The sequence below is a fragment of the Sturnus vulgaris genome, chromosome 1 (genome assembly GCF_052056855.1).
Source record: "Sturnus vulgaris isolate bStuVul1 chromosome 1, bStuVul1.hap1, whole genome shotgun sequence".
Taxonomy (NCBI): domain Eukaryota; kingdom Metazoa; phylum Chordata; class Aves; order Passeriformes; family Sturnidae; genus Sturnus; species Sturnus vulgaris.
Genome location: NC_142243.1, coordinates 17238182 through 17250525, shown reverse-complemented (window position 1 = coordinate 17250525; position 12344 = coordinate 17238182). Strand labels below are relative to the sequence as shown.

Below are 12344 nucleotides of genomic sequence, written 5' to 3'. Positions count from 1 at the left end.
GAAACAGAACAAGCAAAATCATGACATACATTCCCTCCCTCAACAATTAAAACAGAACTGATGCCCGATTCTAGGAAATACTGCAAGTACACTGAGTCAGATTTCTCAAAATTCATGAGTACACAACAAAGTATTTTTCTCCCCTTGATTTCTGCTTTCTAACATGATACTTCACACATTTTTCTCGTTTAAGCCTCCCATTGCTGGAAACTGGAATTTCACAGCAATCAATAGGTTAAAATGCTGCGTAATAAATTCAACTAGCACTAGAAAATTCTCTATACACTTAGGGTATAAAACAACTCTGTTCACTTGATGCAGTATATATGAGAAGTACAGACAAATAAATATACATACATACACACACACACTCCTTGAAGATGTCTTCTACATAAAAGCTACTGTTCCTAAACATATACTGAATAAATTGAAGCAGTAACATATTGTTGTGAGCCAACACCCTATAAGTCATTTGTATTTTACAGGAGACAGCAAGTACATGGTACAATAATTTTACTGCAAAAAATATTAACGATATTTAGCATTTTTAACGTTGAGGTACAAATAGTATGAAAATTCATACATATTCATTACTGTTCATGCAGTATTGAAACTCAAACTGAAATCTCTGATTTCCTTAGTACACTCTGCATCTTCATGCATAACAACCTGACTCTTAAGAAAAAAAAGGCTATGTTACACTTAGTATGTTTCTGCAGCGGTTCTAAAGCAGCATTTGTCATTGTGAAATTAACAGAGCATTCAAAATAATAAATCAATGAGAAGCATACAGCATACTTAAACACATTCTGTTTAAGATATTCTGTTATTGGAAAACTTCAGCATGACTTTGTTCAGTTTGAACATAATGAAATAAAGAGCCAATGCCAATGTAACAGAAGATTAAAATAATTTCTCAGGGCTTTTAGGCGCTTAGGAGTGCTATCGTATCGCAGCATTTCCTGTTCAAATCATAACATGCTCAATTCCAGTATATCAATGTGCTCTTTCTTAACAGTAGGCAGTTATAAAAGCCCAAGTACAGCCATAAAATTAACATACAGCAAAGTAGAGAAAAGGGCGAGGCATTTAGAATACTGCTGCAATGTTACATCGAGCATTAGTGAAGTGCAAAATATTCAAGCACACTAAGAGAAAACAGACCAAATAACACAGGCACAAACCACAAACCAAGAGATCAGCATTATGAAGAAAATTCAGCTCAGATTATCTAGCTCATTTCCAAACTTCTTGTTTCATATTCTTGCTTCTCACAAACCATTAAGAAAAACATGCCTTACAAAACCATCAGAGAAATGGCTACTGTACATTTCTTACCAGTGCTGTGACATCCTTTGTAAACTGCAGCTGGCAGAAAACAGGAAAATACAGTAAAAACTGCTTACAGATGTAAAGACAGAATTATCTTGTCATATTGATGTTGACTACAGCAAGCTAAAAATACAGCTAAACTGATTTCACTGGAAGGTACCAACAGACATAAAGGGCAGTAGAGCATAAAAAATAACTTCACCCTCCTTGTGAGCACGTCCATCTCAGGCTTTTATCTGCTCCTTATGTTTATCCTGTACCTTTACAGAAAGCAAAATACGTTAGTGCCATTTTGCCTCGGTGCATCCCTACAGCTGCCTGCAGAGAGCTCTGGCTCCGTGGAATGAGATTTCCCTTCCACTACAGCAACATAAGTGTCTCTCATTTCCCTGGGCTGCTACCATCCATCCCTGCTTCCTGGTGACGAAACAAGGGCTTTATTATGCATTTAAACCAGCACGCCCCTTCCTCACATATATCCGAGCATGACCACGAACTGTCAGCTGACTGCAGCTGCTTTCACGCTGTACGTGAGAGCTGAAAATTAGAGGAATGATGCTGCAGAAACACTCTCCTCATGTGATTTGTCTTTTTTTTTTTTTCCTCCACTCATAGTAAAAATCAGGACAGGCTTCCACTGACACATTTAATGGGGGGAAGGAACGCATGAAGGTAAACATTTCTAAACCTTAAAATAAATGGCTATTTAAGATTGTGATTAATTAAATAAAGAAATGATGGAGAATTAAATAAAAAATTTGGAAGAGATGCTGAAGACTCAAAAACCAGATTGAGCGAGATCATTCTGGCATGCAAGACAAACAAAACCCATCATATACTGCCCCCTAATCGGAAAATAATGATCAATTTATACAGCTGATATCCCACCTTCTCTGGGATGTAATGCACACACTACACCAACAGAAAATACCCCGTTTATGCTTTTGTAAAACATTCCCCTGCCAAACAATGCTTCATTGACTTTGACAGCAGGAAGGCTAAATTCCAAAGCTGGTGTGATCTGACTGTAGCTCCAGACTACAAGTAAGGACAAAAGTAAGTTCCCAGTTCTTGACAAAATTTATCACAGGTATTAAAATATCACTTTCAGAAGACAGCATTCCCACAGGGTCCAAAATGGGATCAGCTAGGTTTTCTCCTCCCAAAACCAACTATGTTTCCATGATTGCAGTGTATCCAGACAGACAGACTGCCAGTTCTGTGTAAGACAGTTACTGGAAAGTGAACTTCTCCTCTCAACATTATTTCACTCACTACCCAAGAAAGCATCAAAACAAAGCAGAACACACTTCCAAGAAAGAGAAAGTTTGTAGACAGAACTGTGGTATTTCCACAAAGAATATTTGATATCTATGTTTCATAACTCTGATTAAAGGCCTACAGAAAATAATGCAAATGACAAAGAAATGGATGGATCTGTCCTGCAAATGTCATGCTGAAGGATGCATTATCAGCTTTTTTACTATGAAATACTTTAAATTCTTTAAGTACAAAGTGATGAGATTTTTAGAAGAGGCCTAGAGACTAAGAAATGTGAAATATACCAATGTATTTATTAGTTCATACATTGTTGTGATAGTTAACGTATTTTGCAACCACATAAAACACAGCTTGAGTATTACTCTCTCTTTAGTTTCTCTAATAATAAATCATATGGAAAATGGTACCTTAGTCTCTAAGTAACAGGATACATTTATAAAAATGTCATTAGGGTATGGCTGAATTTTAAGTGCTTATAGTCTTAAAACAAAAGCCAAATCAACCAAACAAAAAAAAAAAAAAGCTTGCAACTTTGAGAACAAAAATGCTTTTATAATATCCAGATTAGTGATGGTCCTGATTCAGACACCAGCCAAGCCATTTCAATTTCCAGAACTGGATACTCAGCAGTTACTCAGAAGTTCCAGCATGATCCAAAAATTAGTCTTTAGATGTTTAATGAGCTCTTTTTCACCTTCTCAAAACAACGGCAGTTTTAAAAGACTACCATACAAATGCAGCAATTTAGAGTGACATTAACTGCTCTGATGGATAACAGCTCTGCAACAATTACTAGAAGAAAATTGCTGCTCTTACAGTAAGAACTCAGCATGTTTCTAGTTATTGGGTACCATTTCTTCCCACCTTGCAATCTGGTTTTGTTTGCACCAAGTTTGCAAACTCCTATGGTAAAGAATTAATTTCTTACTGCGAATTTGTACAACCATTAAGGGTTTAATTCCTGAAGTAATACATTCATGCCATATGACAGGTAAAATACATTTTAAGCAAATAAACCATTTTACAAGGTATTTAATTAACTACCTAAAATTCAGCTGAAGGGTTTTGGTCTCACTTTTACTCCCTTGATTTTATGCTATTAGATACTAGAACAGTAACAGCCAAATGCATGAGGAGTCCCCTGGGAAAGAATTATGGTGAAACCCTGTACTTTTAAGGGCTCAAACCAACCATATCCTACATCAATTAGTCCAAATCCATGAAAACATGCAGCCCTATGTTTCACTGAGGATGGGTGTGCTTCACTACACTACAGAACAAATAACACCGATTTCAACAGAATTAATCACTAAATTGTTGATAAGCATTTTGATGAATCAGAAGCTAACATGCCCAACTCCTTGCAAGACTGAGCTTGAGGCATTCTTCTTTCCTTCTCCAACTGGTTTGGCTTCAGATTTTATTTCTTCACTACTAAATTGTTCTCTGCCCTGGTCTTAACTTAATATCACAGTTATCGTGAGTATGCAAACTGCACACCAGAAAAGGTTTACAGCTCTCTTAAAAGGAAACACTTTCTAGTTACAGCTTGTTCTGGCAAGGATGTTAGTAATACAGTCCAAGTGATTTCATTTGACTCTGAGACACCCAAACACGACAGTCAGATAATACTACTTGAAAAAAAAAACAACAAAAAATGCATACCCTTTCTTCCTAAAGGCAGTGCATTTTTAGTATACGAAATTTAATGCCTTAGGCCAAATAAATTTCCAAATACAAGCTGTATAAGAGACTATCTTGTAAAGTCCAAATTGTGGCTAGGAGGGTTAATGAAAATAGTATTTTCCAATATGCAGTGTTCGACAACAAAATTCAAGTCTCTTCTTCTAGGTCACTGTGTCTTCACACCACACCCTGTCTTCCACTGGACTTGCTGCCACAGCTTTAACATTAACCTCTGTGCACATCAGTAACTGTCAGCACAAAATCTGGAAGCAAAAAAGTGCTCCAAGTCTCTGGACTAAATACAGCTACTTAGAAAAATATCTCTATCCTTATTAAAAGATAAAGAAAATTAAAATATTTCACTGTTTGCCATGTTACTTCCACTAGGTCTGGTGCAACTGGATGGTCACAGGAAATAAAACAAAATTAAACTGGGAAGTCTTTAACACTGAAGCCAACCGTGGGGAGATCTGTAGTCAGAGACACAAGGTTATTGAGGCATGTAAAACCCTAGGATACATTTCCTCATTTAAGTTACTTTTCTTTTTGCTGTTGTTGGGGGGTTCTTTTTTTTTTTAATTACAGTTGCACAGCTGGAAATTTCAGGGTACTAGAAGGCCTTGAGAGCCACCAAATCACACAAAAATTCTAAGTTGAAAAATGATAATGCAGCAAACTCTACTGTACAAACCTTCCAATACACTGAGAATTTCCTATCACCTGACTAGAAAGAAGGACAAACAAAAAAGGAGATCTGTACTTCAGTTGACTTTTACTCATTTTCCTGGTCATTGCCATCTAGGATTTTTGGTTCCCCTACTATCTACAACAAGAGAAACATTTCAGTTACCGATGTGCAGCTTCATTGGTCTGTAATTCTGAGGAAAGATTAAGATTTAACTAAATTTATCAAAAACATAGTAGTAAACAGCCCTGTTTTATTTTCACCTATACCATTATTCATAGAAAGCTCAATAACATCTTTCTGTAAATGAAACTGCAAAGTTCTTTCTGGAAGGCTAAGGCACATTTCAACAGATTTGGACACTAATAAAGTTTAGTGATAACACCTAAGACCAGAAGTAACCTCTTACCTTTTGGGGCAATTACTGTAAGGAAATGTTTTTTTAGAAATTAAACTATTGGAGGTAGGCTAAAAGTTAGGTAAGATGAGCTTTTGAGTGAGTATGTACTGAGAAAAGTGCTAGAAAATGAATGTGAAAAAAAGGGATACCTTACCTACAGTATGTATGTTTATACACAACATAGTTATATATATCTACAAAATAATATCTACATATATTTACCTGTAATAAGCACCATCTAAAATGATTAATATGCTACATTACAAATAACCTTCCAAATAAACAGTTCCAATGCAGATCATATTAAATATACCATTTTTCAAAGAGTGGTATTTTCAAGTGCTTGGTACTTAGAAATTCAGTGACTTGTAGGCTATATTCTTTTTTACAGACTCAAGGAACAATTGGGAAGTAGGTACATTCCAGTGTGAAACATTCCCACAAAAAATGGTCCAAAAATCCTGCATACAGAGGATGCACTAACATACACATTAGACACAACAAAGCCTACTGACAACACTCATAATACTGCTCACCTGTAAACAGGCTTAGAAAACTCAATTTACTCTATGGAGCATCTTTACATTAATTATTTTCTACATAGCACAGAAAGCTTTTGAACAACTGGAAAGTTGTCAAAATCTAAACAGTATTTTAGCATTAAACTTGTTATCCAAAGGCTACAAAACAGCAATTTCATTGAATACACTTGAGAAAAATGAACTATTTGTAGTTGACCTAAATGCATCTTCCCATTTGCACGAAGTCAGTGGTACTAAAACCTACAAGATGCCAAAATTCTGTCAAAAAAGGTTGAGAATGCTACGGAAATTGCATACAGATACATCAAATTTGAAACACCAAGGATAACATGACAAAAATAATCCTCCTCTTCCTAGTTTAAAAATGGTCATATATCTAGAAATGTTTAAAAAAAAAGTCTCTCTTGATAGATTTGAGTAAATTTATCACTAATTTGAGGAGAAGCATGAAAAAACCCGACACATACACAGCTGTCAAGAGTTCGAGATTTTGTTATGGATATAGATGTTTTAAATATACTTTTCCTCATCCACAAAGTGACATTTTCAACATCACAGTGAACAAATACAACTGACATTGGTTTCACTAATGATAGGATTTCACATGTAATTCCCTTCCAAGTAAGCACTGTTCACATGTCACAGAGGGCAATGGTCTGCAGATTGGACCACTTCATTGTTACAAATCCATTGATGAATGGATTTGAAGCCGTGTTTTCAGGAAATTCAATATACCAAGAGGTTTGCAGACATACATAGGTATTTCTGAAAACTAAACTCTAGGTTTATAAATAGCAAACTAAGGATAGAAACAAGCAACTGTGTTTCTAGCCCTCAGTCATGAGCACATGGAGTAGACTACCAAGTACTATAAAATTTAGCACAATCAGCATCATTCCTGAATATAATTCAACTATTCCATCCTCACTTCGTTAGATACACCATTTATTAGCTCATACTGTAATATCCAGTAGTGCTTGAAGTTTTGTTATTTTTACATCATACCAGGTTTTGGCATCAGTTTACAATGAGTGACACTATTTGAAGACATTTACAGTGACATGTGTCACAAAAAACAACTGTTACTTAACATTCTGTAATAGCTTATGTAACACAACTTCAGCTCTATTACAATTCAGAGGAATTGCACAGATTCTTCATTTTACTCAAGTTACTGAGAATGCACTGTATCAAAAGACTGTAAATTATTTTAGAAAGGCTAAAATCTTTCCTCCTGTGTAGTAGGCTAAAACAGATACAGTAATGGGCCACAACTGACAGACTCTGTCAAAAGATGCAATTCATTTTTATCATCAGTTTCTTCACAAGCTACAGCTCAGCCATAAAAAACTGACACCTGGAAACATATATACTGAAGTGTTCCATGCCAGGACTGAATGAACAAACTGCTGCTATCAGAGGTCATTTCCAATAGATCCAAGTACACCCAGTTCTCAGCCTTATGGATACAGGAAACACCTGTGCCTCCATGGCTTTCCTCTGGAAAATCCTATGTGGAACTGGAAGCCCTCAAGAGCAGCTCACTTTATAACAAACAAACGCATGTTAGCAAACAATAGCATAAATTCCTTCTGTATCACCACCCAACCCAACAGTGAACAACTGAAGGAACTCATACAAGCTATAGGGTCAATGTATTTTTTACAAAATTATGACTTTACCTGTCAAACCTAATCCTCTATCTTCAACAGAAGAACTTCACAAAATTCACAACTCTTATCACATCTTAAAACTCAGAAGGAACTTTTATATAATGACACCTGAAGAGTTCTCATATATCTAATATTTTTCTAGAACTTCCACAGGCACATATTTTTTCTCTTTTCTTTACACCTCAGTCTCCTCAAGGAGATTTTCTTATTTTCTTTTTATTAATATTCTTTCCTAATCAGTAATGGCAACAAGAATCTTTTTTTGCAATCTTCCCCCATTTCACCTGTTGATGTAACAAGTTACAGACAACCAATTATTTTTCATCTCTACTTCACCTGAAGTTTGCACTTTGTGCTTAACTAACAGAGAGATGATATGCCTAAGACCTTTTTATCCAAACAAACACAAATGTTTAACTTTAAAACTACAAATCCTGCATTGTCCAGATTCTTACACTATTATGGCTACAAGATGGCATTAGGTGCATATGGCGTTCAGATAATTTAAATGTTAGCATTATTCCTGTATTTATACATATTCACAGTTCCAATTTAAAAAACAAACAAACAAACAAACAAAAAAAAAACAACCACCAAGAAACACCTCAACAGCTTTTCTCTCCCACATATTCATGCACTCAAAACTCACATCCTGCCCCCAACGTTTTGTGTGTTGGATTATTAAAATATGTCTTCATCAAATGTTCTCAAAATACCATTTTTATTCTAATAATCTTGGCTTGTTGTCCTAGCTGGAGAGCTCCTGTACTAGCTTCTACCTTCAGTTCAATACAAAACAAAGTTTGTTTGTTTATTTCTTTATCCATTAATTTGGTCTGTAATAATGGAAAACAGCTACTGAAACCCATAGGTTTTTCTTAACACAGTGTCATCTTACTACTTCTGTGTGGATTAGAAAATACACTTTTCCAACTTCTAACAAGAAAATCTACCCCGCTTGTCATCATCTTCTCTCCTGTGCTTCCAATTAAAAATAAACTGGAGCATATCAATATACTAAGTGATTTTTTGATTCTTCACAATATGCACTTACATATCGTGTATTATTCAAGACTCTTTACAACTTGGAGACACTAAATGGGAGATGGATTATCTTACTACACATGCAGGACCTCGATTAAAATCAAGAGCAAATAGGCACTAGTGCAACAAAACATTTACAGCAGTCAGAACTAAAAAATTTGGTAATAACCTTTGGCCCATTCATCACCCTTCTTAGTCCACTCACAATTAATGAGTTATTAAGAAAGGCTTCATATGCTAGTTTTTGAATTCAAACTCTTTAGAAGTGGACAACCTAGTTAAAGGAAGCCATCCGATGCAAAAATTCTAACATGATGAAATTAATCCAAATTACAGTAAAAATATGAACAAGATGTATTTTTAAACATGCTAGAAATACCACACAAAGACCGCATTCCCTATATTTGGATTCCCCTGACATTTCAGGCATGGCAAGGAGTAGGAAAATATCTAAGGAATTACAAAGAGATAAATATGAACTCTAATTATTTCTGATAGCACACTTCAAAGACTTCATAACCAAGAACAGAACATTTTTGTTTAGGTAATATATTCTCTGAACAGAAGCTTCATAAACATACCAGTTGAAGGATGTCCTCATCTTTTGGCATAACACTAAGTTCCAATACGCTGTCACTGAAAGAAATCGAAAAAAAAACATATCACAGATGAACTTTTGGAGATTTTCAATTCTTATTAGAATGATAATCGATTAACTTCCACAGATGAAAACTGTCCAAGAACTCCAACATTCAGCTATTATGACAAACACATGACACAACAAAAGTAAACACTGATTTCCACTGGAATCTCAGGAAGTAAGAGCAGAAGAGAAATCTGACTGAGCCAGTTTATTGAGCCAACACATTGGTTTGGGCAGTTTTATTTCCCTTTTTTTTTTTCCCTTCCTTGAGTCCTAAGGTACACTATGTGTTTGGAACTTCTTAGAAAAAAGAACATGACAAATCTGTAAATCAAAGCTAAAACTTTTCCTTCAATTTAAAACTGAAGTTTCTTAGTACTCTTTAAAATTGCTGTGGTGACATCATAATCACCACATCATGTGAAAAGAGGAGCAATACCAAGGCAAGTACTGACCTACACCCTTCCACTCCAATCACCTCCTAGCAGAATCAGCTTAAACAGTCATTCAGATGACATCTGAAATATGGATGAAAAATGCTTGCTACTTATAAGTGTTGCATTCATCAGTCTGAGCTGCTGAAACCAAAAGCAGCAGTAGCATAAAGATCCAGGAATCTGAAGAGTTCAATCAGTGTGACACAAACACAAGCAAAACCGGGACACCAAATGCACAGTGTACCAGCTACCCAGCTGAACTTAAAAACAGTGAAATGCACAGCTGGCATCTACTAGAAATAAGGTATTTTTGCAAGCAAGAAAGAAGCATATGCTCTTAATGCTGGATACAGAATAGATGAATTTATTATCTCATGTGAGATAATGGAATAATCTGTTCACATTCATTAAATGTGAAGAGGAACAGGTACAAAGAAGGGCTACAAAAGACTACTGTACAGTCATTATAATAGGGCCAAAAAGACAAAATGAAATTACTGTGACCGTTACTTAGAAATCTCACATGTCAGAACTAAAAAAGGATATTTTAAAAAAACTGACCAGGATCAGCATAAGAAAAAAAGGCATATAACCTAACTGGGTATGTCAGAAATGAGCTCATCTGTACTGGTTAGTACAATGCATTAGGTGAGGAAAGACAAAGCCAGCACAAAGACCAGCCCAACTACAGGGCACACAGATCAGCCTGTGAAAGCACCCAGAAGGACCTCAGTTTACCTCTGCAGAAAAGAAAGCCGTCATCTCAAAATATAATGTGTGATTTGTTATGCTTTCTTATATGAAAAATCTTTCTGTTTTGCGGTTCCTTTTCCATTTTCTAGCAACCACAGACATAAGGCTGAATTCCAAAATAGCAGAGTAAGGGTATTTGGTTTCACCATCTTTTAACATCATTATTCATTTTGGAAAAGAGTGTTCTCCAAGCAGCATAAACTTACTTTTGTCTTAAAACTGAAGATCAGCAGTGATTTAAGCTTTTAAGTCCACATACATAGGTAAGTCTTCAAAAGACTTGTGAACATTATTTTAAAACAATGAATTATAAGGAACAAGAGAGTATTGACTTTATGTGCACTTACAATAGCATTTCCTATATTGACTGAATGCATAAACAGCTTGAGACATTTTTAACAGTGTTCCGATTTCAGGTCTACACATGGATAGCATGTATGTACAAATATCAGGTAACTGCTTACTTGCAGGACGAAGACTTTGGATGTCAAAAATATGATAGTAGTGCTCCTCTTGAAGTACTTTTTACTCAAAACTCTCAGAGATATTTATCATTCCAATTACTTTCATTACACATTCTGAGACTTAAATTCAAATGTCTTGATTCCAAATCATCAAACTAAAGCACTAATCATAAAGTCTATCTTCTAGTGCATTATTTTGTATTAATGAAACAAATTCAGTAGCGAAACTCTGTACATTTCTGAGTAATCCAAACACTTTCAAGAACAGTTTGAAAAGAGAAGTAAGCAGAATAGCAATCATTCAAATTCCCCAGTTTAAGAAAAAAATGGGGGAAAAGAGAAGTTGTAAATCAGAATCTGTTTCTTCTTTTATTCAGAATAACAAATAATTTACAGAGTTTATGTTAGCAACCAACATATCTCCAAGCTGATCATATATGTAAATGGGTAAGAATAAATTCTTAACGGACCAAACAAGCAACTGTTGGCAAAGAGGAGGAAATGTAGAGTGAAAAGTGTAGTCATGATTAATCTTACAGGACTGTAGTTAAATCTAGCAATTCTTCTGAGGTGTGCCTTTCATCTCCCAGAGGAAATAATCAATGTTAACTTTAGTTTTGGTGTCTCCAAGCAGAGGAAAATAGAAAACATTCTAGACACAGCTTGAAACTTTTCTGGGAACAGTACGGAGCACGGCTGAATTATATCCCATCCTTAAGTCCCACTGGAAGATATGGGTATCATTTCATCTAAAGCAGCTAAGTTCTGATGTCTGCAGCATTATATAATGAAGACAAGCAGCTAAAATGGAATAACTTTTTAGAAAAACAATAAGCAGCTATAAAAATGGAGCCACGGAAGTAATCTAAAACAAAAATCTGCCAGCCTGCACTGAGTTTTATTGCAAACAGCTGAACAGTGAGCAATGGGGAAGCCCTCTTTAGAGCAGAGAGGATGAAATGTGTTGTAACCTTAAAAACTTCTCTGAAGATGAATAAAATGACAAAAGAATAAGCATTTACATTCATCAATATGTTTGAATGAGCAATTAAAACCAATAAAAATACAGCAATTAAAATGTCTAGAAAACCAACATAAAACATATTAAGACTATGAAGGAAAATGTCTTTAGTCATAAAAATATTTCAGCTGACAACTCAGCCTTTCAAAAGGCTTTTCAGCAAGCTGCCTTCACAAGGCCAAATAAAGAAGCCAAGGTGTGCTTGATGCAACACCAGCTACAAAACACAGCAAAAACTGTGTCACCAGGTGCTTTTAATGTGAAGAGTGTAAGTACATTCAAGAACGAATTTGTGCAAGGCCAACCTATCAAGAATTACTAAATCAAGCAATGAAGATGAAACATGGGGTTTAGCAACTTCCTGAACCTTTCCTGTTCTATAG

The 12344-nt window shown here is 35.4% G+C and overlaps 1 protein-coding gene across 2 annotated transcripts in view; it reads right to left on the bottom strand.

Annotated features, from left to right (window-relative positions):
• Window positions 1-12344, bottom strand: part of ARHGAP21 (Rho GTPase activating protein 21) — a 110105-nt gene that overhangs the window by 31952 nt on the left and 65809 nt on the right. Inside the window, exons 6-7 of one of the 2 annotated variants that reach the window (XM_088160456.1) lie at window positions 9225-9279; window positions 1339-1368 (exon numbers count right to left, since the gene is read on the bottom strand). In XM_088160456.1, coding sequence (XP_088016582.1) covers window positions 1339-1368; window positions 9225-9279 — 85 coding nt within the window. The remainder of the gene's footprint in view (window positions 1-1338; window positions 1369-9224; window positions 9280-12344) is intronic. The other variant, XM_088160462.1, reaches the window with a different exon arrangement.